General features: G+C 55.9%; 1 protein-coding gene across 1 annotated transcript in view; it reads left to right on the forward strand.

The window, feature by feature from the left end:
- The window catches only part of LOC142065599 (carboxyl-terminal PDZ ligand of neuronal nitric oxide synthase protein-like), a 39,073-nt gene extending 14,856 nt beyond the window's left edge, over positions 1–24,217 (forward strand). The window contains exons 3-11 of the mRNA XM_075111877.1: positions 13,530–13,622; positions 14,314–14,372; positions 15,826–15,934; positions 16,375–16,516; positions 16,904–17,064; positions 18,715–18,882; positions 20,216–20,381; positions 20,769–21,126; positions 21,587–24,217. Coding sequence (XP_074967978.1) covers positions 13,530–13,622; positions 14,314–14,372; positions 15,826–15,934; positions 16,375–16,516; positions 16,904–17,064; positions 18,715–18,882; positions 20,216–20,381; positions 20,769–21,126; positions 21,587–22,076 — 1,746 coding nt within the window. The 3' untranslated portion in view covers positions 22,077–24,217. The remainder of the gene's footprint in view (positions 1–13,529; positions 13,623–14,313; positions 14,373–15,825; positions 15,935–16,374; positions 16,517–16,903; positions 17,065–18,714; positions 18,883–20,215; positions 20,382–20,768; positions 21,127–21,586) is intronic.
- Positions 24,218–24,740: the final 523 nt, after the last annotated feature.

Raw genomic sequence — 24,740 nt, forward strand, 5'->3', positions numbered from 1 at the left:
ACACCGGGAGCAGCACCGGGGAGTGGAGCAGGCAGGAGGAAAGTGGAACAGAGCATCAGCCCCGAGGGTGGCTGCTGGTCGCTGCCGAGCAGAGGGACACCACAACATGCCATAGCTGTATTTGCAGTGCGACTAGGGCCCACCCAGGTGGGTTCCCACTCCTCATAGCTGCTTTTGTGGGTGTCTGTAACAAGTCCTTCCTCTTTACTTACCCATCTGTGAAGTGGCTGCGTACCCAGCTGAGGACGCTGGCGTGCCTCCAGGAGACCTGGGCACACACACTGCCCAGCACTGCGAGCCTGCAAGCGGCTGACAAACCAACCATCCAGTGGCCTCTTGACCAAGAGCCTGAAAGCCCAGCCCAGGCTGCTTGCCTCTGCCTGAGCACTCGGCTGTGATGATACAGTACAGTTTTGATAACAAAACCTGTGTGACAATAAATACTGATATCATAAAACCCTCTTTGTCCATAATTCCCACTATCTGAACCCAGGCTGTTTCTCGCTTCATGATTCACTAACGTCAGTAGCTCCCCTGAGGCTAACAGAGTCCTTGAACCGCTTAATATTCTGGAGTTTTAGAAATGACACAATTAGCATTAATTTTTCTTTCTCTTGCAGTAACAGTCTTGTTTCCAAATTTGAAAGTAGGATTTTATGGACAGTTTGAGGAGAACCCAGAGACCTTCCATTAGATTTACAAATTGCCACAGAGAAGGGTTACCATAATCTATCGGCATTTTATTAGCATTCAATAATTTCTAACCAAGGACCGCTTGGTGAGAGGCAGCGTGCCGCAGTGTCGTGCCTGGCTCTGCTCAGGTCTTCACACCTGGGTAATACCTGGGTGCGAATGACGCCTGCCCAGGGGCAGCCTGGCAGGGGAGGGGTGAACCCCCTTCTGTCTTCACTTTTGCTGGATTCCAGAAATGCACAGTACAGGAGCTCTTGAGCAGATTTCAAAAGACATTTGTGCCCCATGTGTTTTCAGAACCACCAAGATTCCTTCTGAAGTCAATGGGAATTAGGAATTGCATGCTTTAGAAAATCCCTCTTAATAGCTGTGTCTGAACATCAGACCTGACTCTGCTGATTTTACTGAAGTGGCAGGATCTTTCAGCACTGCGTGCCAAGTCTTTGCTAATAGATCTTACGCACACAGTCCCTGTGGCCCTACAGTGACTGACCCCCTCCAAGCTCAATGGCCTGTTCCTGGCTGGAATTGCTATGCTCTTGTTGTTCAGATGCAGACACATCCTTTCTGTGCAGCGCTTGGAGGCTGACTATATGTCCCTGGGCTTTCTGTAAGAAATGTTTTCTCAGGTGGAACTGTTGGAGATCAACAGTATTAACAACTACACAGAAAAGTCTCCTTCCCTGGGAATAAGGCAGGTAATCAGGGGCTGAAATAGTCTCAGACCAGTAACAAGGCTGTTCACGAAAGTTGCTGGCATTGAGAAGTAGAAAGTTTCAGCTGCACCCAGGGCTTGAGCTACCAGAGCTCTCTGCCATGAGAGAGAGCGAAGCCTGATTGCACCTAGCAAACAAGGCATGAAACCTGGTCTGCACATAGCAGCACGCTAGGCAGCTCGGCATCCCTCCCATTTTCATTCTGGTCTAGTTTATAATCAAGTGCTATTTCTGAAAGCAAATGGAGATCAAGTCTTCGTTCTGGCTTGAATTCTGCTTGCTCAAAGATAGAAGTGCCAAGTCCAGCTTCCTACCTCTGCTGAAGATACGCAAAGAAAGTGCTAATTTCCCTAGTAGGTGGCTAGGAAAAACCACAAGACACAGAGCTGGAGGACAGCACCCAAGATGCATATGGTGTGTGATAGCAAGTTTAGAATCCAGGAGACAGTTCCTACCTGCAGCATTTACCAAAAGCAGGTGTTAGTCATACAGATGTAGCTTCTCCATTTTCTCAACAGCAAACTAGATTCCTCCTCCCCCGGATAAGTATCTGCCCTGGGTGGACATGCTCAGCATCACCGTCCCCCACATGCTGAAGTCTGAGGCTTTAAGGAGGAGGCTGCAGCCACATGGTTTCTCCTGGCTGCAGAGCAGCACGGGTGCTGGAAGTGAAGAACCACAGTAGGTCACGTCCGGCCCTCTTGGGAGCAGGGGCTGGGTTCACTTAGTTACTGGTTTGAGCACAGGGGCCTTCTCTGCTCTGCCTTGTACATCCTAACCTCGCCTGCTTGTACTGAGCCTCAGGAGCACTGACACTGCCTCTCCACCCCCGCACGCAGAGCGTGGCTCGCCCAGCCTGCCACTCTAGCTGCCTTTGCCACCAGTTCGCCGTCCTCCTTTGCTTGGACTACCTACGCTAAAATAGCATCATTACATAAATGCCGAGGGAAGTGTTGCATTATTTAGAGGCCTGAAATCCTGGCACCTGCCTTTGTCAGAGCCTCAGCATGGTGGCGGGATTAAGATTTCTCCCCATCTCGGTGCTGTGCTAGTGGGAGCTCCTGCCAGGGCCCCCATTAAGCACCCCTGGAGCCCCCACACTGCAGCTCCCTCCACCTGCATGGCCGCACCATGGTGGATGCTGGTGACTCCCATGGCCTTAGACTGCTCGCGATCTGAACGGGTGCTCTGGTCCCTGAAGAACAACTGTCACAAACGCTCCTGTGAAGAGCCAGAGAAGAACTAAAAACTGGCTTTCAACTTTTATTCTCTCCCCAAAGAAGCAATAAACACCAGCTCCCAGAGAGAGAGCGAGCAAAGCTGTCCTGTTAATCACCCCATCCTATCTCCCCCTCCTGCTTCTGTGAGGGCATCAGCTCATCTTTTCCCTCCCTGCATAGCTTAGCCATAATATCAAGGAGCATCTCCCCTGCTGTTGGCTCATAGAGCTCGCTGATGTGCTGCTGCATTAGCAGCCTGTCAGGCTCTTGGGGAGGAGTGGGAAGGGACTGAATGTACAATAGGGGTTTTGGAGTCAGCAGCAGAAACCCTCGGTTGCTCCTGGCTCATGTCTTTGCACAAGCAGTATCTGGTGGCCTGGTCCTGCTGACTAGGTGCTGGGTAGCTGTCACTTAGCAGGGGACTGGCTGTAACCAGAACAACTGAATGAATGAAGTAGAAAATGAACATCCTTGCTTTGTGGATGAGAAACCAAAGCACAAAATACTCTGTTACCTTCCCACAGCCATGTAGGGGGTCTGAGGCTTTTTCATGAAGCTCTGAGCCTGCCACAGAGTTCTGGCTCCTGATCTTCTGAGCTTTGTTGTTTGAACATTGATGAACAATGTTTAAAAAAAATTCAATCTCCTAACTTGCCTCTTGTCCTACATACCAGACTGGAGGGCAACCAGGATATGAAACATCATGTGTACAAAGACAGGACCTTCTCTGCAGGAACTCTTGACACTGATGTTTATAGGGAAATACAGACTTACTTGAAGGTATCACAGTGTATAATTGCAGTTTCACTTCTAAGGGTTATTTCAGGTAAATCTGACCTGCTTCTAATGAAATTAGCACTTTTTATCTGCAGTAACCTAGCAGCTCTTTGAGGTAGGGACCATTTTCATGTTCATGTGCACTCAGTGCCTGGTACATGAGACTCCATTTGGGTGGGGTCCCAAGACACTACTTCATTAGTGAAACTAATTAATCATCCAAAGCACTGCAGACAGCAAAGGTAATTTGTTTTCTCCTGCAAAGTGAATAGAGGTAGGGAGGAAAATAAAACCCAGCTTCCCTGTGAGCTGGGGTTGGCCTGCCCTGGCAAGACAAGGACTGAAGGGCTGTGTGTGGGAAAGCTCCCTATTAAACCTGGGGACAGCAGGGGGTTCCTGGAAGTGACAGTCACACAATGATGCTTTTGTCAGAAAGGCACCAAAGGCCAGATGATGTCACCTTGCGCTGGGCTGCGAGGCTGCTTGTGCCTCTCGGGATGGAGCTCAGTGGTATTGCAATATCTCTTTAGCAGGGAGGAGGCAGTGAAAAGGCTGCTTTTATTCCACCCTTTTTTAAAAGCAGGCGAAGCATCTTTGTTCTGGAACAGCCTGCCTGTTTTCAGAGGTGGAAGAGACTAATTAAAGAGCCTCTGCTGGTCTCCTCACCACCTCCCATCACCTGCAGGAGCTCTGGTCTCCCCCATGGGTGTAACTCAGACCACTCTTTGCTCCACATCCTTTTGACTGGCTTGGAGGAACATCCAAACTTCAGCTGTAACCTTTGACTTCTCCACCTCACCTTTAGGTGGAAAGATTGAGCTATCCTTAAAGGCTGCCTGAGACTCCAAAGGTCAGAGACCTCCCCGCCTGCTCTGTGCCTGCAGGTCAGGCAGCACCACCGGCCACCCCATCCAAGCCCTCGCAGCTTCTCTCCCAGACGGAGGGGTGGAAGGAGGCTTTTAAAGGTTTAATGACCAAACTGAAGCACAACCCATGGCAACTCCTTCTGTGTGATCTTGGTTAGGGCAGCCCTCCTAGAAACCTGTGTTTGTCAGGCCACACAGTACAACTGACAGATCCCAGCCATCATGAGCAGGGAGGCACCAGGCAGAGCTTCACCTGGTCTGTGCACCTTGCTGCAGAGGAACAGACCTCAGTTCCTACTGATGTAAGTGGGTGCCTGCTTGCATTTCTCCATCCTCACACTAAGGAGAAGCTTAGTGTTTCTCAAAATTCATCTATGCTGTAAATAGGCTCTCAGAGGGAGCATGGCTCAAGACTACAGGGTACAACAGGGTCCTGCGCTGCTCCATAGGCGATTGCTGGGTGGCCGTGGGGCTGCAGCCCCGCTGGGGATCACGAGTTCGTACATGCCCTGCAGTGGGGATGTGTAATCCTCACCGTGAGTGGGTGCTGGAAACTCCCGATGTCAGCTGGCTGCTCTGCCTTGACTTGCCAGATAAACTCTTGATGAATAAGCCCGCCTCAGTTTCCCATATTTGAACTGTAGCTAATGTCTGCCCACCTCAGGGAAAAACTACAGCCTAAGACTCATGTCGGTGAAAGAATTTGAAGCATGGAAAGCTTTCTTCAGGGAAGATCTTCAGATTAGTCAGCTCCCAGTGTGGCTGGGTTTGAATATTTATGAAAGCAGAAAATTGTCAGGCATGTTTTGCTGAGCTGTACAGCTTCTTTCCTGAAAGGAACATTTTTCCCCAAACAGTGCTTGGAGGCTTGTTTACCTCAGTCTCTCCATGAACCTTCAGCTCCACCAAGGTGACAGGCAGGAAGAGTCTGGGATGATAGCAGGCAGGGTGTCTGCAGGGGGACGCAGAGGGCACACAAGCTGTTTGGGCTGAAGCAACCTGTCAGTGCTTTATTTCAGTGTACTTGGAGCCCTAAAGCTGTTGTTGAGAAGGAGCATCCACACAGCCTGGATCCACAGGTCGCTCTCCTATTATCCACAAACTGCTTCTCTGAGGCTTACAAAACCCTGGCAGGAGGGTGGCACTTTGTACTGCTTCTTAAGGGATTTTTTTTTTTTCCTCCTCACAGACCCTAAGCACTGTTGTGGCTTCACTCACATGCATCACCCCAGAGCACCCCCAAAGCTGAAACAGGAGGCAGCCAGGCCAGGCACGCCCTGCATTCCTGGTGGTGTCTTTTCCAGAAACCTCTGTCCCCTAAAGAGCATCCTAAAGGGAGACAGAAAACACCTGCATCTCTGCAGCAAGCTGGAACACAGCCAGAGCCAGGACTAAGAGGAGTGGGCGAGCTCGCATGCCCCTTTCCATTTACAGGCAGCTTTCAAGAAGCTGCAATTGTGAGCTAAGCCAGGAACTGGCTGAACACAGCTGAAGTACCCTCGTGCTGGCTGAGGGGTTGTGGGGCACAGGTCCAAGAAGACCTGCAGATTAGACCAATTAAAATAGTGCTGACAATACCAAATGGGAGACTCCAGAAATGCAAATATTTTCTTAGCTTAACTCAGGCTTCTACAGTTTCCTCCACTGCCCTTCATCCCTCCTCCCCCCTCAGTCTGCATCAAGGCTCACTTTTAGTTGCGGTGAGGGACCGACCACCAAGTTTGGGCATTAGTGAGGGGTTTGGCTGACAGACCCCTCATTAGTGAGGTGCTTGTGCATCTCCTTGCACCAAGGCAGCTGTGCAAAGGGCCACATACTGCCCTGTGGTCAGGGAGCTGCAAGGGTGACTTTGCTCCCTCAGCAAGGAGGAGCTGGAAGCTAACCACAGTAACACGGCTGGTGGGGCAGGGGCCTCACCAGCCAGGGCCCCATCCCATCATACCTGAGTGAGGTGAGCAGAGCAGACCCTGAGTAGAAGCCAGGCTCAATCAAGAGTCCAGATTATCAGGCAGGTCTTATGCTGCTGAGACAGATCCAAGGCCAAGGTGGGAGATTAGTCTGCAAGTCAGGATCAGCAGGTCCATGGCCAGGCATGGCTGTGGCTGAGCTGGAGACCAACACTCCTACACTGGAGCTCAGGAAGGAAGAAAGAGGCCAAAGCTGAGCTTAAATGGAGCTACTGTGCTCATGGATAGGGTGTCCATGGAGGCCCCAGGTGAGGCTGGTCAGGACCATTAACACCTCTTCCCAGCTGGTCACTGTGGGAAGAGCTGGAGGTGTCAGCACAAGTCACCAAGAGATGGTCCCAGCAAGGCAGCTGGGCTTGGTGGGAGGCTTTGGAGCAGGAGGGCTGTCCTCCAGCTAGACCCAAGTGCTGGGATTCCATAATCTTGGAGTCTGACTTCCACCCCTTGGCCAACCTACAAGTACCTCTGCTTCCACTTTCCAGCTCTGAAAGAGCAGTTACCTGTCTGACCAAGCCAGTGTTGGGAAGCAGATGGTTTTATGTACCTTAGACTTGGGCTTCTGGAGAGGTTTTGAGCTCGTGGACTGGATTGTCCAATTAACCCTTTCATCACAGCTATATGACAAGATGTCTCCGGCTCCTGCACCTGAGCAGCATCTGCAGAGCTGCCATGTGTGGGGCACCAGCACCAGGCTGGCTGCAGCAACCCTATCAATAAATCATCTGTGGCTAGCCTATCCCATGGTGCTTTTCTTGCCAAGACTAATCAAAGCTTAGCTGTAAGAAGTTCTCTGCAGCTCAGGGTGCAGCCAGCAGCATCGGCATTGCTGAGTGGGTTGTGTGGAGACTGAGCCTGTGATTTAGGTGGAGTCCTTGGGAAGAAGCGTATGGAGCTCCCCAGGGAAAGCATGCTGCGCTAGGGACCCTGCTTCTGCTGCCTGCACCTCCGGGGGGGTCATCCGTGTGAACTACCAGGCAGGAAAGGATCAATGCATGGGAGTCCTGGGGAGGAGAGTGTGGTGGGACCTTCTGGTGGGTGATCACCCGGGTCCTGAACCCTGGGGATGGTGCTAGGAGGGGTGAGGGCACGATGCCAGTCACCAGAGGTTGCACTCAGGTTAGGAAGGGGACAGAGAGGGTTACACTCAAATGTGCAAACTCAGCCCTTGACCGGCCAGCTCTCGAGAACTGGGAAAGGAGAGAAGGGGGTTGCCAGGCCAGCCAAAGCCTGCAGCAACAGGCCCTGATCCAAGGTCTGGCGCAGAAGCATGCACAGATAGCTGCTCCCCACAAACGAGCTGAAGCCACGTCCCAGCACCCCAGCCCCAGCTCTGGGGCTGGAGCACAAACCTGCAAATGCTGTCCTGCATCATCAGAGAACTCGGAGTCCTGCCTGGCTCTGCGGGCAGGGAGCACCACTGCCAAAGCACAGAACTAGGAGTAAATGAATGAATCCTGCGTGGTGAACTGTGGTCACATTTCCTTGCTGCCCTTCCAGGGACTCCCAGAAACCCAGCGGGGCCGTGATAGCTCCTCAGCCCCCTTCAGCTCACTGCATGGGGAGTGGCCTGCGGTATCTACAGAGAATTTGTTGGATGGTGGAAGGAGCTAATTTAAATGAGAAAAAAAGACTTTGGTTATGTTGCCAGCACTCTCCTTGCCTATTGTACTCCCCCTTTGGTTTCTGCTTTCCACTGAACAGTTTTATGTTTCCAAAGATCATAAATTCTCATTTTTCCACTGGGCAGGAGGTGCACGCCTGGACTCCACTGCTTCCTGCGTCGCTTTTGTGTCCATGTTGCCCAGTTACTGCAGCACAGACCCAGACTATGCCCGGCCACATTCACACCGGCCACGTCCCTGGGAGTGTGCGCCCCGCTGCCGGGCACTGGGAGTTCATAGGATTCAAACAGGCACATGCTTCCCAAGACGAACAAAGGAAAGGCCATAACCCAGCGGTCTCCAGCCGGAGGCCGTGAGGGATCGGGCTGCAGCTGACCAGTGAAAATGCCGCTGCCTGGCAGGGCTGTCGCAGGAAGGTGTGATGTGATGCAGAAAGGGCCACGGTGACTCGGGGGATTGGAGGCTGGACCGCAGCCTGCGGTCCAAAGGGTATGGGAACTGACACTGCTTGTTTGTCAGCTCCGAGGTGGCGTGCAGCGCTCGGCTAAGCTGCACTTGCTGGGAAAAGAACTTGGGAGTTTTCTGTAGCATCAGTTTCAAGCGGCAGCACTCCGAGCATCAGTAATTCAAACAGCAGTCGAGATAACACCATGTCCTCATGCCGTGTGGGTCAGTTTGATTTGAAATTAATAACATTCCTGAACTTGAAATCCTTGGATTCATCATGGCTTTAGTTCCTAAAATGGCACTCACGGCATCGGAGGTTGCATCTGCAGCGGGAGGGAAGGATGCCTCCCGCACGCTGGGATGCAGCCGTGTGCCAGCCTGGGAGCAGGGGCAGGGACTGGTGGGTCCTGCCAGGGTGATGCTGCCCAGAGCCCGTCTGTGGGGCAGAGCTGAGCAGATTTCCACCTCCTCATTGCCATGCTCCCTGTGTCTGTCTGACAGGCAAGGTTTGGGAAGGGGCTGGGACTCCTTATTGTTGTGGGGTTGTTTATGGACACATACATCCTGCAGCCTGCCAGGCCAGGGCTGGGGCGCGGGGAGGCTGGGGGCAGGACAGCAGGCTGAGGTCTGGCTGCAGAGTTTACAGCTGCAGGAATAGCCGTCCATTTCCAAGCCTGTGGCATCTTTGGGCACACAAAGTACTTACCCAGCAGCGATTTGGAGGACTGATGTGCTCCCGTTTCAAAAACCTCAAGAGCCTCTCTCTTGATTTCCCTTACTACAACTTGGGCTGCACAGCAGCAAACGAGCCGTGGCAGGGAGCGTGTCCTGGCTCTGCCGGCTCTCCTGAGTCTGGCCCTTCTGTTCTTTGTTAATGAGGAAAACGCATTTTTTTGGAAACAGAGGCTGCCTCTAAGACTTGCAAACTCTCTATTTTATGACAGTTTTCATTTGCATAATGAAGGCCCTGATACCTTCAGTAATTAATCACATTAAGAATTGCTTCCTTGAATAACGCTATTCATGCAAGTTGTTCTTAGTGCTGGAAGCTGCATATGATTTCCAATGTGCATTAGCCCAGCTCTTTCATCAGCAGATGGAAGCTGGTAACTGCATGTGTAATTTATATCTGCTTGGGTGGAATTATCAGATGAAATATGCATTACACGGCACCATTAACATTTCTAGTCATACAGTCTTTAGCTCCTGGGTAAGTTAATACTACATGCCAACAGTGTGTGGGACTGTATGAAAGGCAAGGACTCAAACACAGGGATTTAAAAGCAGAAATAGAAAGTATTCCAGGTCAGACACATCAGAAATAGAATTAATGAAGCTGCTAAATTAAATGAGAAGAATTGCCCTTTTTTGACCTGCGTTTTCTTATAAAGTGTCGCATCTTGTCTCCGTAGCTAAGGCGGCTGCCAGGCTTCCTGCTGAATCGCCACTTGTAAGGGCAACGCCAGAGCCTTTAACATCTGGAAGGCTTTCCCCCATAGGCTAGCACGAGCAGCAAGAGAATAACGATTGAATCTCAGAAGGCAGCAGAGAAGATGAATGCTGCTGTGTGGGTTTGGATTTGTTGGTAACATTGACAAATTAAAAAAAACACATCACATCAATACTAAGAAAAAAAACTATCAGTGACTAGACTTTGCACTCTGATGGCAGTGCCAGGAAGCCTCGTGCTCAGATGTATGTTCATTTATGCGTGAACATTCTTAGAGGAGATAGTCTGCTCTCCTGGAGTGTCTTTTTTCGTGTGCTTTTTTGTCCTTATATAACTCACAGTTAATTAAAATACTGATTCCTGCTTGATAGGAAGCAATTAAATGACTGAAGCTTTATCCCATCTGCCTCTTGTGCGTAGAGATGGAGAGAAAGCCCAGTCCAAGCTGGTGTGGCGTGGGCTGTCGCCCAGCCCTGCTCTCAGGATCGTGGTGCTCTTGCCCAGCTGGCGTTACTGCTGCGCATGCTGAGCAGCCGGTTGGGGCCAGGCCATCCCACGGCTCCTGCTGCTTCAGGGTTTTCACCCATTAGAAAGGGTTTTGGGGCCCAAGGAGTTGTAACTGTTTTCAGGCCAGGCTCCTTCTGCCTATGGCTGGGATCCTGGCACCTCTGCTGTGGGGAGCGTGGCCATTGGCAGGCGCTCTGGCGAGGACGCAGCAGCAAAGCGCGAGCAGCGGTGGCCATGAGCTGCACGGAGCGAGCAGGACCAGCAAACTCATCAGCCTCCTCCGTGCTGATGATGCTGTGGCAAAGGGCTGCATCCTGAGCAGAGCCTGAGGGTGCTGCCTGCAGATTGCAAGGGTCAGAACTACTTCAGATGCTGCATGCAGAGCATGCATGCTGCTGGGGCAGGGGAGAAGCTCTGAGCTCTGCTCCTGCCCACCCCGTGTGCCTCTCCAGCCCCAGCTGCAGCTCAGCACCTGCCTGGGGAAGGGGCAAGGGCAGAGCATGCCAGGCAGCTCACACCAGCTATACAGCTCTGCTTGGAGCTCAAGCCCCATACCTGTCCTGGAGTCAGGCTGGGGTGGGGTGGTGCTGTGTGGTAGCTGGCTGAAGTTCCCTGGGTGTACAGAGACTTGCCATCCCTCCTGGCAGCACCCGGAGATGCGCTGCCGCTGCTCCCAATTGTTCCTTTCTGTCCAAGAGAGGAAAAAAAAGCATCTCTGCAAAATCCAGTCTTGGACTTTGCTTAAAGCCTTTGAGTAAAGAGCCTTGTTTGAATGTAATTGCACCCCTGTTGCTACAAGGGGAAAATACACTGTATTGCTCTCTCTTTCTTGGAAAGCTCAGCTAGTATTTTCCCAGCCATTTGTGTATAAAGAAAGATAAATAGCTCTTTAGCGGGCAGAACAATCTATCCCGGTTTTATTGGCATTCATGCAAGCAGACAAGGAGAAACAGTTTGGCGGTGCTGAGAGTAGGGGAGGGGGAAGCTCCAGCCTGGCGGAGCTGGGAGCACTGAGCAAGGCCGGGCTGGGGGTGCCGGGGCACCGAGGGGCTGTTGGCGTGGAGGGCAGGGGAAGCCCTCTCGAGTGCCGAGGCCGGCGAGCCCGGCCGCCTGGCCTCAGGCCCACAGATGTGCGCCCCTCCTGGGGGTCCCCCCTGGCCCGCGGGCAAGCTGAAGGATGCACTCGCCACCTCACCCATCATTTCATCCCTCCCTATAAATAAAAAACGTGTATAGCAAATTTAGCTCTAGCTTCACACGCCATGGTGCTATAGATAGATTTTTAAAGAGCTTGTCTCAGAGTAGTAATTCATGGGGAGATCAAAAAGCTGTGGTTTAATCCAGGGTCTGTCTGATACCGTAAATCTTGCTGAGTGCTAAGTATTCAGTGAGCAGCATCAAAAGCCTGATAAACATGAAAGCCACCAAGTTTTCTGCCTGTAAGGCTGGAGTGGCTTACAATGGGTGCTGAGGAGATGGAAAGATGCATATCTTCCCTGCAGTGCTTGGGTGCCATGCTGACATGGAGCCACACACAGAGCCCGTCAACCTCAGGCTCCTGGAAGAGGTGCCTGGACTCCCATGATGTCTCAGTTGCTACCTGCAGCTCTGCCGACTGTATAAAGAGATAAGATTTCTAATTAGATGTCTAATTACATGGTGTAGGTAGGCTTCAGGCTGCACTCCATTGCTTGGCATCGCCTTGTCCTCCGTGCCTACGAACCACGCAGCCTGCACTGAGTCTCCAAAGCGATGTGGCAGAGACATCCCAGGAGGCAGCGGAGGCTTGCGATGGAGTGGAGGCACCTCCTGTCCCCTCGAGTCCATCAAGGTGGCGCAGCATTCCCCGGGAACGCTCGGTGGCACGGTGCTCGCCAGTGAGGTGTCTGTCTGTCCTCAGGGGGACAGGATGCCACAGAGGGGGCTGCAGGGTCTGCGTCACCCTAGCACCTTAGCAGGGAAAGCTTGCATGCTGCCTTTAATTTGAGAGACTGCTGGAAGGTACGGCCAGAGCCTACGTACATCCCGCTTTCTGGTAGACCATAACTAGCAGCACGTGCAGAGAGCCCAGAGGCTGTCACTTAGCTCGGCCACGCTCGCTCCAGGGCAGCTGCTGTGGTGTGCCTGGGTCTCCGTGGCCCTCGCAGGGTCCTGAGCGATTCAGCAGCCCACGCAGCATCCACGTCTGTAGCCTTGCTGCGGCCGCTCGCACGGGCAGAGCCCACAGGCAGCGGTGTCCCCGCGATGTCCCCTTTGCCGAGTCCCAGCTCCGTTACAGCACCATTGACATTATTAGACTGTTAAAACAGGGGATTTTACCTCTGCTTTCCAGCTATGTTAACTGTACATCGAGTTAATCCAAAGGATTTATTTTTAAATATATACATGGTGACTGTTACTGTAGCGGCACTGATGTAATGGATGTGCTGTTTTAGATAAATTGAAGATCTGGCCCAGGGAAGCTGGATTTCAGATAGGGACTGTGAAAAATATGGGGTATCAAAATGCTGTATTTGGAAGCCAAAAATAGTGCCTAAAACAGGACCAGTGAGGATCAGTGCTGTAAATACAGGTCTCCAGAGTGGAAGGGCTCTGCTACACTTCTAGCTATCAGCAAAAGCAATATTTAAAAGCTAGCAGTTTAATTTTTAACACAAATGGAGCTGAGTTCAGACTGCAGACACCTGCAGGTGAGGAGCTGGGTTTTTCTCCAGAGATACCGAGCCCACTGAGGTTAATGTGATTATGTAAATGACTGAGGTATAATTGCGTTATTGCCACCCATCTGGCCCTCCCTGCAATTCGTAAGTGATTTTATATTCCCCATACACTGCAGCACTGACATACAAGGGCATTGGAGATGCCATAAATCACTGCTTGGTATTTGCTGCAAGTGCCATCTCCACGTTCAGCCTCTGGTGCAGAGTCCCACCGGACAGGGCATGGCCAATGCATCAGGAAAGTCCTTCCCAGATCCAAATTAACTGTCTCTTGATCTAGTCCAGAGGATCAAGCTCTGCTTGGCCTCTCCCAGGCGATGCTCCTGACAAAGCCAGGATTCAGCCCAGCATCCCAGCTACGGCAGCAGGTCCTTCCCAATGTGGATTTTCTTAGCAGGGTAAAACAAATTCCCACCTCCCGCAGCAGTCAGGATTAAACACAAAACTGACATTTTCATGTAAAACACTGACTAATACTGCACACTGTCCCCGGTAGCCCCCCCAGTCCTACCTCTCTTCTAACCTGGTTTTTTTTTCCCATCAGTATGAATTCAAAGCCAAGAACATTAAGAAGAAGAAAGTGAGCATCATTGTGTCCGTGGATGGGGTGAAGGTGATTCTGCGCAAGAAGCAGAAGGTGAGACTTCTCCAGCCCCACCGGGGCACTCGGGGCCAGAGCAGCTGGGCTGGTGGCTTTGACCATGTCCCAGTATTACTGCTGCTCAGAATGGTCAAACTTCTAACCAAAACCGGCCTTTTCTTAAAAATCACCTGATTTTTTCACAAGAAAACACTGCGTTTTTCATCAAACTAGTAATAAAACCTTGCTGAAAAAAGAGTGGGAAAATTACACTGTGGGAAGAGGATATTTTCCTATCAAAAAATGTCAAGCTTTCAGGAAATATAGTTTCTTGTCAATACCAGGAGGCTTCTTCCGTGCTGCCTGGTCTGAGCACCCCTTAGCTCGTTGCTCAGGCTGTGCTCCCCACCGAGCCGAGCCGGCAGCCGGACCCAGACTTCCTAAGCCATAGCTCAGAGCCTTCTTCCACAAAATGTATTACTCTTCTGCATATTTGATGCTATAATTAATCTTGGGGACCACTTTCAGCCCTGAAGGCTGTGATCAGATGACCAGATATGATAAATGATCAAAGAAATCTGTTTTTATCCAAGATACTAATGAAACAGCCATTGTTCATACAGTCAAACTGCAGCCTGGATTTGGCTTGGTCCAAACGCACCCTTTTCCAGGGTTCCTGCCCATCAGCCTGGTGGAGTTTCATTTTGACTTGGCTCCCTGTAATTTTGTTTCTGCCTTCTGCTTACAGAGAAAGGAGTGGACCTGGGACGAGAGTAAGATGGTGGTGATGCACGATCCTGTGTACAGGTACGCGGCAGGGGATTTGCACCAGCTAGGTCCGATCAGCCCTGAGCGATGCGTGTCCATCCTCCCGCTTGCTGAGTTACCTCCACCAGGGCTGGCTTTCCAAAGGACCGTGAAAAATTAACGAGGCTGCAAAATTACTACTAATGGGGAACCCTTTTCATACATTTTTGAGAGTGAGCCGGATTGATCTAGCTTTGAAGCTGGCTCTGCTTTGAACAGGGGTCAGACTAGATGACCTGAATTACTCTCTGATTCTGACTCTGAAGACAGGCTTCTTGCTGGTTTCCTTCAGAGCATGGCTCACCATGTGCTGCTGAAGAAGGGCCTTACTCTGAGGTGTACGTGCTTACAGGGAATTAACCCATACAGGACGAAAGATAGCACTGACTTTCCATAGCACCTGCCATGGGATCTCTAAGTATTTTGGAGACCACAAGTTCCTCCCAGAGGTTTATGCTGCATGTAAACCTGATGCCTCAGGAGCTATCAGGGATGGCTTCCTTGAAGGCAACCCCAGCAATGGTGCATAGCCTGCGGACACAGTTAAGAGCACAGGTTGCACCAGGATGTTAGTTCTGCCAAGTGAATAATTGTACCACGAGTGCAAAGCCCAAGCCCCAGGGGCTGGGATCACCAACAGTGGCTTTCTGGGTCAGAGCCCTTGGTGAGGAGATACGGAGCGGAGGACGTGCCGACACATTGTCCGAGCCTACCTCTCCCTTCTGGCGTTTTTTTACAGATTATTACAAGATGTGGTACATGGGCAATAATTGCTCCAATTGCAAGCTCAACACAAAAAATTCCAATGACAGAAAAGAGTAAAAGAAAAAACATCTCACGAATCCCTTTGGTTTCTTCTCTATTCAGAGCTGAACTCACTTGTCACATTTTTACCTGGTTAAATCAAATGTATAAAAAGATCTTTAAAAATGGTTTTGCAGCACAGGGAGGAGAAAAAGTCAGCCTGAACAGGGAAGAAAGAAATCCTCCAAGTACGCTCAGCATCCCTGGGAGAGGCATCCAGGGGATGCTGGCTTTTGTGCTGTGCCACCACCCGGGCTGGGTCCCCGGGCTGGCTGCACCGAGGCAGACAGGACATTCTCTGTACAGGCATTTGCACCACGCTCCAGCGCAGGCAGGGATTAATTGCTGGGGCTAAAAATAGCCACACACTTTCCAATACTATAGATTTTTTAGCTTTCCCACAGCATCTTTAAAATGGTTTTGCCTACTTCAGAAACCAGAAGGTTTTCCATCACGCCAGAAACGCTCTCAAAATCTGTCGCCTCCTGCCTTGAAAATCGCAGAAGGAGCCATGCACTGGCACCACCTTGTTCCTCCGGCGCTGGGTGCTATGAGCCAGCCGTCCTAGGGACACACGGGAGCCTCCAAGGTTGTCGGGGGGCTGAGACACTCCATGGTGTTTAATTCCCTTTGTCTCTCTCCCACCTAGAATCTTCTACGTGTCTCACGACTCGCAAGACCTGAAAATATTTAGTTACATCGCAAGGGACGGTGCTAACAACTCCTTCAGGTGTAACGTCTTCAAATCAAAGAAGAAGGTAGGATGCTGCCAGGGCTACAGCCGGGTCCTCCCCTGGTGAGAGGTCCCTGAGGGACCCCGCACCTTCCCATACAGGAGCCAAAGTGACCGCTGGGTCAGAGGGTGCAGATCCCTGGGAGAGGCTGAGGCAGCACCAGTGCTGGATGTCGCCAAAAAGACATACCTGGTGCTTATGTCCTCCTGCCCAGCCTGGGCAGCAGCACAGCCCACCTGCCTCAGCCCACCCAGAGGTAAGAAGCACCCATCTCCAAGAGCAGGACACTGGGAGGGATGCCCTGTGTCTGGTCCAGCGGTGGGCAGCAGTGGAGCCCCCCACCATGGGAAGAGATGGCAGTGTGGGGCAGTCCTGGGGCAGGAGGAAGGCTCCCAGTTTTCCCATCGGCAGCGGGGTGGCAGCGTGGCCGCTGCAGGGCTGAGTGGCACGGGTTTGCTCCGCAGAGCCAGGCGATGCGGGTGGTGCGCACGGTGGGGCAGGCCTTCGAAGTGTGCCACAAGCTGAGCCTGCAGCACGCCCTGCAGAATGCCGACGGGCAGGCGGACGGCGCCAGCGACAAGTCAGCCGAGGAGCAGCCGCTGGAAGGTGACGCGCGGCTCCCCGCGGTGCACGGGCAGGTCCCTCCCTCAGCAGTGGCAGCAGGGATGATGTGGGTGGGGAACTGCAAGGTGGCATGTCCTTCATGGGCCACCTCTGGTGATGGCAAGCGCTTTGTGCCCCTTCGGATGTGGGGCATGGGGAATCCATCCTGCCTGCCCACTCATCCTGGGCACCAGGAAGGCAGAGGCTGAGGGTCTGCAGGCACCAGCCCCTCGGCTGGCCCGCTTCTCCACAGCATGCCAAGACTTGGAGCAAGTCCTGGCCGTGTCCCTGAGCTGCCCTCCTGGCTGCCAGCCCTGCTTAGGGCCCAGCTCCTTGCTGCGATCCTGTGGCGGGGGGGGGCTTGGGTTTATTTATCCATCTCGTTTGAAGTTCACCAGATAAAGGGCTCCAAGATCATGGATTCAGACGAGGTTGGCATCGACTCTGACGGCATCTGTGTGTCCGAGAGGGGACCTGGAGAGCTGCCTGCTGCCAGGGGGGACCTTGGCATGCTGAAACCTGGGCAAGCCTCCAAGGATAAGAACTGCCAGGTAATGGGGGGTGGGGTGGGCTGGGGACGGTCCACACGCTCTGCCACTGCTGGGGTCCCTCTGCTTGGGGACACTATCACAGCTTGATGAAGAGGGTCTTTCACAGACACCCCACTGCAGTCACCCCCCCGGCTCCCTTCTCTCACAGCCCCCATGGCAGGACAGGGTGTTAAGCTCCTAGTTTTCCCACAGTTAAGCTGTTTCCCAGCACTGGGGCAGAGGGAGAGACGATAGCTGGGAGTGGGGCCATGGCGCATGGCTGAGCGGGCTTCAAACACAACCCGGGAGAGCCCACCGGTGCAGGCAGGGCAGAGCACAGAGGGGCCCTGCTGGAGCCATCACCCAGTGCTAGAAAGGAGAAGTGAGGCAGGACCCCTCCTCTCCTGCAGCAGCATCCACAGAACAGGCTGAAACTCACTCGAGGCGTCTCTGGCAAGGCAACAGTTTCCCCACCACGCAGGGTGGATTTCTGTGACCCCAGTGCCGCTCTGCGACAGTCACTCATCCAACTGTGCCGGCAGTGACCCTCAGGTTCCCTTGCCCACCCCAGGCCCAGGGAGCAGCATCCCGAGGGGGCTCAGCCCCAGAAGCACAGGCACCCAGGGAGCGTTTGGCACGAGCAGTGGTTTCGCTGTAATGAATAGCTGCTCTGCAGAGCTTCTCCGTGAGCGCTTCCCGGTGGCCTGAATGGCATCGCTTCATCTCACACAATTGTATCGCTTGCAGGGCCTGGCTGAAAACAGCTGCAGTGAAACGCACTCAATGGGATTCATTTCCGTGGCTGGAAAGGCAGGGCTTTCCTGCGCTTTCCTTCTGGGTGCTGGAGCTGCCCAAACAGGGGAGGGCAGGGAGCAGGAAAGGCAGTGGCCATGGGCAGGGCACGCTGCGAGGGCGACCACCCTAAAACACCCGCCGCTGCCAGGGTGGGAGGCTGCCTGCCGGGGGATGCGCTGCCTGGCTCTGGGCTGCGTGCCAAGACACCCGGTGCTACAGAGGGCAGGGGAACTACACAGGGGGGCACTGCATGGTCCCCAGGACACAAGAGGTGGCTCAGCCCAGGGTGGGTGAGCTTGCTGCCAGCAGCCCTAGGGCTTTGAGCACCATGCCTGAGCGTGGGGGCTTGTGGCTGGGTCAGGGGCTGCTCTGAAATCAGTCATTGTTTGCACTGCCCTTCTCACGCTGGATATCTCCAAGGGCTGGGACCGCTGTCCTTCAGTAGCCACACCACCCGCCTGCAGTCTTTTAATATGCTGGTGGCCCTGTCGCTGGACCTGCTGCCACTGGCACGTGCTTCAGGCAGCAAGAAACCACCCAGCCTGGGCAGCCCTGTCATGGGGAAGGTGGTGGGGTATCCGGGTCGCTCCCCAATGTCTCTTGGCCGGGGATCTGCCCTCCCTGTTTGGAGCTACCGCCAGATGTAGGTGGTGCAGCCCTGCCAGCTCTCTGGGAGCGGGAGTCGCTCCGAAACATGCTGTCCTGGGGATCATGTAGTCATGCAGTACTTGACACCGAGCACCCCTCAACAGTCCCTCGGTGCCAGGGTTGCGGGGGCCACTCTGCCACGCTGGGGTCAGTGCTGTGGGGAAGCATGATCTAAATCCTGGTCTGAGCTGGTCGGTCAGCTCACCCTACCCATTTCTTTGTGCCCAGGATGCCGAGAACTGCTCCCTCCACCCAGCCGGCTCCCAGCAGCTGCTTAGCCCAAGCAGCCCCTGCTCCTCGGCCTCCATCACCCCGCTGGCCTCCCAGCACTGCCTCCAGCTGCTCCAGCAGCAGCTCCTCCAGCAGCAGCAGCAGACGCAGGTGGCCGTGGCCCAGGTACGCGTCCTGCCCTCCCCTCGGGTGGCATCAGCCCTTCTTCTCTCCCTGCTCCAGCCTCCCGCCAGGCTGGGCTGGCAGCAGGGGCCAGCACCCTGTGCTGGGGTGCGAGCGGTACGGGTGGCTCGCAGCATTGCTCGCAGCACGGCTCGCAGCATGGCTTGCAGCATCGCTCAGCTCCCCTGGACATGGGGCTGGCCGCACGCATAAGCCCAGGCCGCTCTGGCAGGGTCACGGGGGCCCCCACAGAGCCACCAGCTCCCGATTCATCCCATTTTTGGAAGCCCCACCACCGCCGTTCCTCTTCCCCCAAACCAGCATCAGAGCAGGGAGCCCGGTGCCCCCCCCCGCTTGGGCACCCCGCCCAACTCGTTTCGTGTTGCTGGGGAGGGGGGAGGCGCAGCGGATCCCCCTGTATCCCGCCGCCCGCAGCCCCACCGGGCTGGCGCCGCTCGGTGCGGGGGGAGCCGCGGCGGGGCCGGCAGGGGGCGCTCGAGGCCCGCTGTTCCCGGGGGATCCCGGGGATGCTCGTCCCGCCCCGCCCCGCATTGCCGTGTCCTGCACCGCCCCGCCCCGCATCACCTCGTCCCGCCCCGCATTGCCGTGTCCTGCACCGCCCCGCCCCGCATCACCTCGTCCCGCCCCGCATTGCCGTGTCCTGCACCGCCCCGCCCCGCATCACCTCGTCCCGTCCCGCATTGCCGTTTCCTGCACCGCCCCGCCCCGCATCACCTCGTCCCGTCCCGCATTGCCGTGTCCTGCACCGCCCCGCCCCGCATCACCTCGTCCCGTCCCGCATTGCCGTGTCCTGCACCGCCCCGCCCCACATCGCTGTGTCCTGCACCGCCCCGCCCCGCATCACCTCGTCCCGTCCCGCATTGCCGTGTCCTGCACCACCCCGCATCACCTCGTCCCGTCCCGCATTGCCGTGTCCTGCACCGCCCCACCCCGCATCACCCCGCATCACCTCGTCCCACCCCGCATTGCCGTGTCCTGCACCGCCCCACCCCGCATCACCTCGTCCCGTCCCGTCCCGCATTGCCATGTCCTGCACCGCCCCGCCCTGCATCACCTCGTCCCGTCCCGCATTGCCATGTCCTGCACCACCCCGCATCACCTTGTCCTGTCCCACATTGCCATGTCCTGCATCACCTTGTCCCGTCCCGCATCACCCTGTCCCATCCTGCATTGCCATGTCCTGCACCGCCCATCCCGCATCACCTTGTCCCGTCCCGCATTGCCATGTCCTGCCCCATCCCGCATCACCTTGTCCTACACTGCCCCATCCTGCACCGCCCCGTCCCACATTGCCCCATCCCACCCCGTCCCATAGGTGCAACTGCTGAAGGACCAACTGGCGGCCGAAACAGCGGCGCGGATCGAAGCGCAGGCCCGCGTACGGCAGCTTCTGCTGACCAACCGTGACCTGCTGCAGCATGTCTCCCTGCTGGTGCGGCAGCTGACGGTGCTGGAAGCCCGGGAGCAACACCGGCAGCCAGGTGAGCGCAGTGGCCCTCGCCCCTGGGTGGGGGTTGTTTGGGTGCTATGGGGCTCCCAGCACCATCCCTTCAGAGCATCTCTGCACCTCTTGCGGTCATGCAGAGCAGGTGGGATGCTCCCAGCACCAGCCTGCCAGGCTCTGAGGGGAGCTTCAGAGGATCTCTTCACCCCTTGGGGTCCTGGGAAGCAGTGGAATGCTCCCAGCACCATCCCTTCAGAGCATCTCTGCACCCTCATTGTCCCAGGGAGCAGCTGGGGTGCTCCCAGCACGAGCCCTGCAGGCTCTGGGGGAACTTTGGATCATCCCTGCACCCTTCGTGGTCCAGGGCACCACCCGAGTCGGAGGTCCCCAGCTCTTCACATGTTCCTTCTCTGTCTCGATTCAGTTGACCGCTCCTTGCAAAACCTGTCCCTGGCTCAGTCCCTCTCCCTGAACCTGAAGAACCACTACAGCTTGGACGTCCACCTGCCGTCCACCTCCACCCCCGCCAGCATCCTGGGCAGCCCCGTGGCCCCCGGCTCGCTGCCAGCCCTGGGCCCCGGGGACTCCTACCTCAACCTCGTCAGCCTGGAGAGGGGCGGCCACCGCTACAGCAGCAAGGAGGGGGACGAGTGCCTCGCTGTGCTGGAGGGGCAGGACGGGTTCAGCCGGCGCGTGGAGGGCTCCGAAGTTAGCGAGTTCGCTCTGCTCAATGGGAGCAGCCGGCAGAAGGTGGATGACACCGACAGAGGGGACGAGGACAGGTAGGATGTGCCAGCTCTGTCTCCCGCTGGCTGCAGCAGGAACACCCCAAGCAGACCCTCCTGCTCCTCCCTGTGGCCCCAGCAGGGTTCCTGCTGCACAGGCTGTATTTTAGAGGGCTCACAGCAGCAGAGCCTGCAGCAGGGGCTGGGGAGGAAGGGCTGTGTTCTGGGCACTTAGGGGCATGGACAGGCAAGGCCAGGGGCTGCGCGCTTGCTCAGGTGCAATAAACTGGGGCAAAGAACCCACCATGTCCCCTGTGGGGTTGCTGCCTGCCCTGCGCCTGTCCCCCTGCCATGAAATGGTCATTGCCACATCACCCCAGCTCCAACGTTTGTAGGTGATGCGTTGCACTGATGGGACCCAGCAAAGGTCTTTTGGAGAGCCTGGATCAGCCAGCCTAAGCCCCGCATGCAGGTAAGTACTTGCACATCACCTCATCTCTCTGCTTTTGCTTCCCAGGCGGCAGCAGCCCATTCCCAAGCTCAACCCACCACCACCCATCCTACGCAAAAGGTCAAGCAAGACCTCCCCAAGCCTGGAAGTGGAGGTGAAACCCGAGAGCGCTGCCCACATGAGCTTGCCCAGCTCCAGCATTTCCAGCCTCACCAGCGTCGCTGCCAGCTCGCTCACCCTCATGGACCCCGAGGCAAGGACTCCTGCACGGAGCACTGCCTCTGGCACAGAGCCCGTCCCTGCTGGGACCTGCCAGCGCGCTCTGGGCAAGGACAGGACTGGAGAGAGCGGGCAGATGTCCCCCCTGGCCAGCATCCGTGACCCTGCAGCCAGCGAGGCCCTGGCCAAGGACCTGGCCACCCTGGCCAGCCCCACGGACAGCATGCTGCCCTTCTCCCCTGCAGATGACACCTGCTTGCACATCAGCTTCTCAGAAGATGAGCTGCTTGAACCAGAGCTGGACACTGCCGTGGGGCCCAGCAGGATCCCCTCTTAGTGGGACAGCAGTAGGTGGCAGCTGGCTGGTAGGCAGTCCCAGCAGCTCCGTCCACACCACTCCACCAGCCCGCACTGGGGTTGTGGGCCCCCATGCTCAGGCTGGGAGGCAGGTCCCTTTCCTATCCCTGTCCCACACAGCTGCTCCCCCAGCCATGCATGGGGCTGCCACACAGGATGCAGCCTGGCCAGCCCCTGCCCTCAGTCTGCACCAGCTCACGCTGCCTTCCTGCTGCCCCATCCTCCCGTCTGCTGCCTGTCCTGCCCCTGCTCACACAGCCAGGGGTGCCGCACAGGGTCCCTGCCGCCGGCAGCTCTCTTTGCTGCCGCCTGGCAGAGGCACATTTCACATTCATCACTACATCCCTTCTGCTGGCCGGGTGGCTGCAGGCAGCCCCGCACCAGCCCCAGCCTTTCTGCAGCAGATGGGTGCCTTTCCCAGCCCTTGGTAGGGTATGTGCCATCGCCATCACCCGCCGGGCAGCTCGGGAGGGTGAGGAGCTGGCAGATGGCACTGCTGAAGTCCAGGACATACTGGATGGGGATGGCACTGGTTTGACTTGCTCTGGGGAGGTTCCCACCCAGGCAGCATTCCCCACGGGATGCTCTGTGGCAGAGAGGTCCCCAGGAGCCGAGCAATGGGAGCCCCCAGGCTGGGGCACAGCATGGCACAGGGCTGTGAACACCCATACAGGAGGCTGCTGTCACCAACACAGCCCACCAGTTACCACCCGTGGTAGCGGCAGGAGCGGGGCCATGTGGCACAGCCGCGGTGCCGCTCCCCGGCCGCCTCCCCAAGGTGGTGCCAGGCTGCCATGGGCCAGGTCTCTCCAGCACAGCCTGTGTCCACCAGTGCCACGCTGCGCCCAGCTCTGCTTTTGGGGATGGCAGCCCCACCACCATGTCCCCACATGGCAAAACCTCCACTGCCTCCCCCCACAGGTGCCTTTTCCCACACCCTGGCACCCACTGCCCAACCAGGCTGGGGCCACCCCCCCCAACAGAGGCCACTAATTGGGTGCTGGGCTGGCCCTGGGAGCCTGCTGCTGCAGTGGGTGACCCCCTTAGGGAGGGCGCCCCCAGTGTCTTGGGGTCAGGGTGGGAGAGCCCATCTGTGCCTCTGAGCAGCTGCTGGCTGCAGGCAGGAGGCTGCTCCATTGTGCTGATTTTAGCGGGTAATGGTGTGGTTTGCGTTTGGTCTCGGGGAGCGTGAATGTCCTGGGATGAGTTAAGGTTTAAGAAAGAAGCCCAGCCCTGGGTGAAAGGCCAAGGCAAGGCCCTGGTGGTGCTGCACATGCCTCTTCAGCCAGGGCAGGTTTGGGGAAGGACCTGAGGAGATGCTCATCTCCCTCAGCTGTTTGCAAGAGGGCATTGGGAAAGTGTTGGAGGGTCAGGATGGGGAAGTGTTGAGCAGAAATGGAGACTTGGAGCAGCCACGCTGCCTATTCCTGGCACAGCACTGCTCCCATGGGTCAGAATGGAGGGTGACAGGACATGCACCCCAGAGCCACCTGCGGCAGTGCCAGAGCTGGCCAGGAGGAGCCAGGGGAGGGCTGGCAGCATCACCACCGGTGACTGGGCCAGGCAGCTTGTAAAGCTGTGGCTGGGCTGTCCCATAGTGTGGTAGAGACAGACCAGCCCATCTGTAGGAATAAAGTACGCTGCAGTTTGGTAACTGACTTTTAAAGAAAAAAAAAAATAATAAAGGTGTCCAATTTGCCAAGTGTTGTGGTCTCTGCCCCACTGGCGCCCACACACAGGAAGCCCCAAGCTGCTGTCCCCGGGTGCGGATTGGGGCCCCTCCCAGGTATTCCCAAAGGAGCAAGATCCCTGCTGGGAACCAAGGCTGCCCTGAGCTACCAGCCTGCCGGTTGCCCGGCCACAGCCCCATCTGCTCCCCCGTGGAGTGATGGTGGCAGCAGGCCACCCTGCCACACAGGTGACAGGTTCCTCAGGCAGGGATGGAGCCCATGTCCAAAGCAACCCCTGCATCATGCTGTGTGGCACCAAATGCTGCCTCCCACCACAGCCCCCAGGCAGGACCATGCTTCCCACACACCCCCTTTGCCCTTTCCTGCCCTCATTTCTCATCCGGAAATAATTTGGTCCCCAAACCAAGCCCAGCCTCACATGCAGGGTGGGAGCACTGCAGGTGGAGGTAGATCCCAGGCAGGCAGCAAAGCCTGATGCTGCGGGATGTGGTGGGATGGGACCAGCCGCATGCCGGGACCCCACAGGGGCTGCACACAGCCAAGAGATGCAAGAGCCCCCTGCCCTCCACAGCACCACAGCCCCTCCAAGGAGGGGGAGGAACCCATGGGTGATTCAGCAAGGCCCTGCAAGATCATCTCCCCACACAGCCTCTGGAGGGAGGGTGGCCCCCGCTGGAGGGACCCAGCCCAGCCCTGGGGGTTGGATGGACCCAGCACCTGGGACCTCTGCGGGGGTCTCAGGGCCACTCTATACCCCTCCACAGAGCGGATGCATCCTCCAGCATGACAGAGCTGGGAGCCCTTTCCCCAGGCCCACCGCAGACATCTGCCTGGGGGGGCCGCCCGTGTAGGGAGGGGGCACTTCCAGCCCAGCGTCTTATTATGCTTCCTTCATGGGAAGAAACTTTTTCCTTTGCTGTCTGGTAAGCTGCTAGCAATCATCAGGCAGGCAG

This window comes from Phalacrocorax aristotelis, chromosome 17 (genome assembly GCF_949628215.1).
Source record: "Phalacrocorax aristotelis chromosome 17, bGulAri2.1, whole genome shotgun sequence".
Taxonomy (NCBI): domain Eukaryota; kingdom Metazoa; phylum Chordata; class Aves; order Suliformes; family Phalacrocoracidae; genus Phalacrocorax; species Phalacrocorax aristotelis.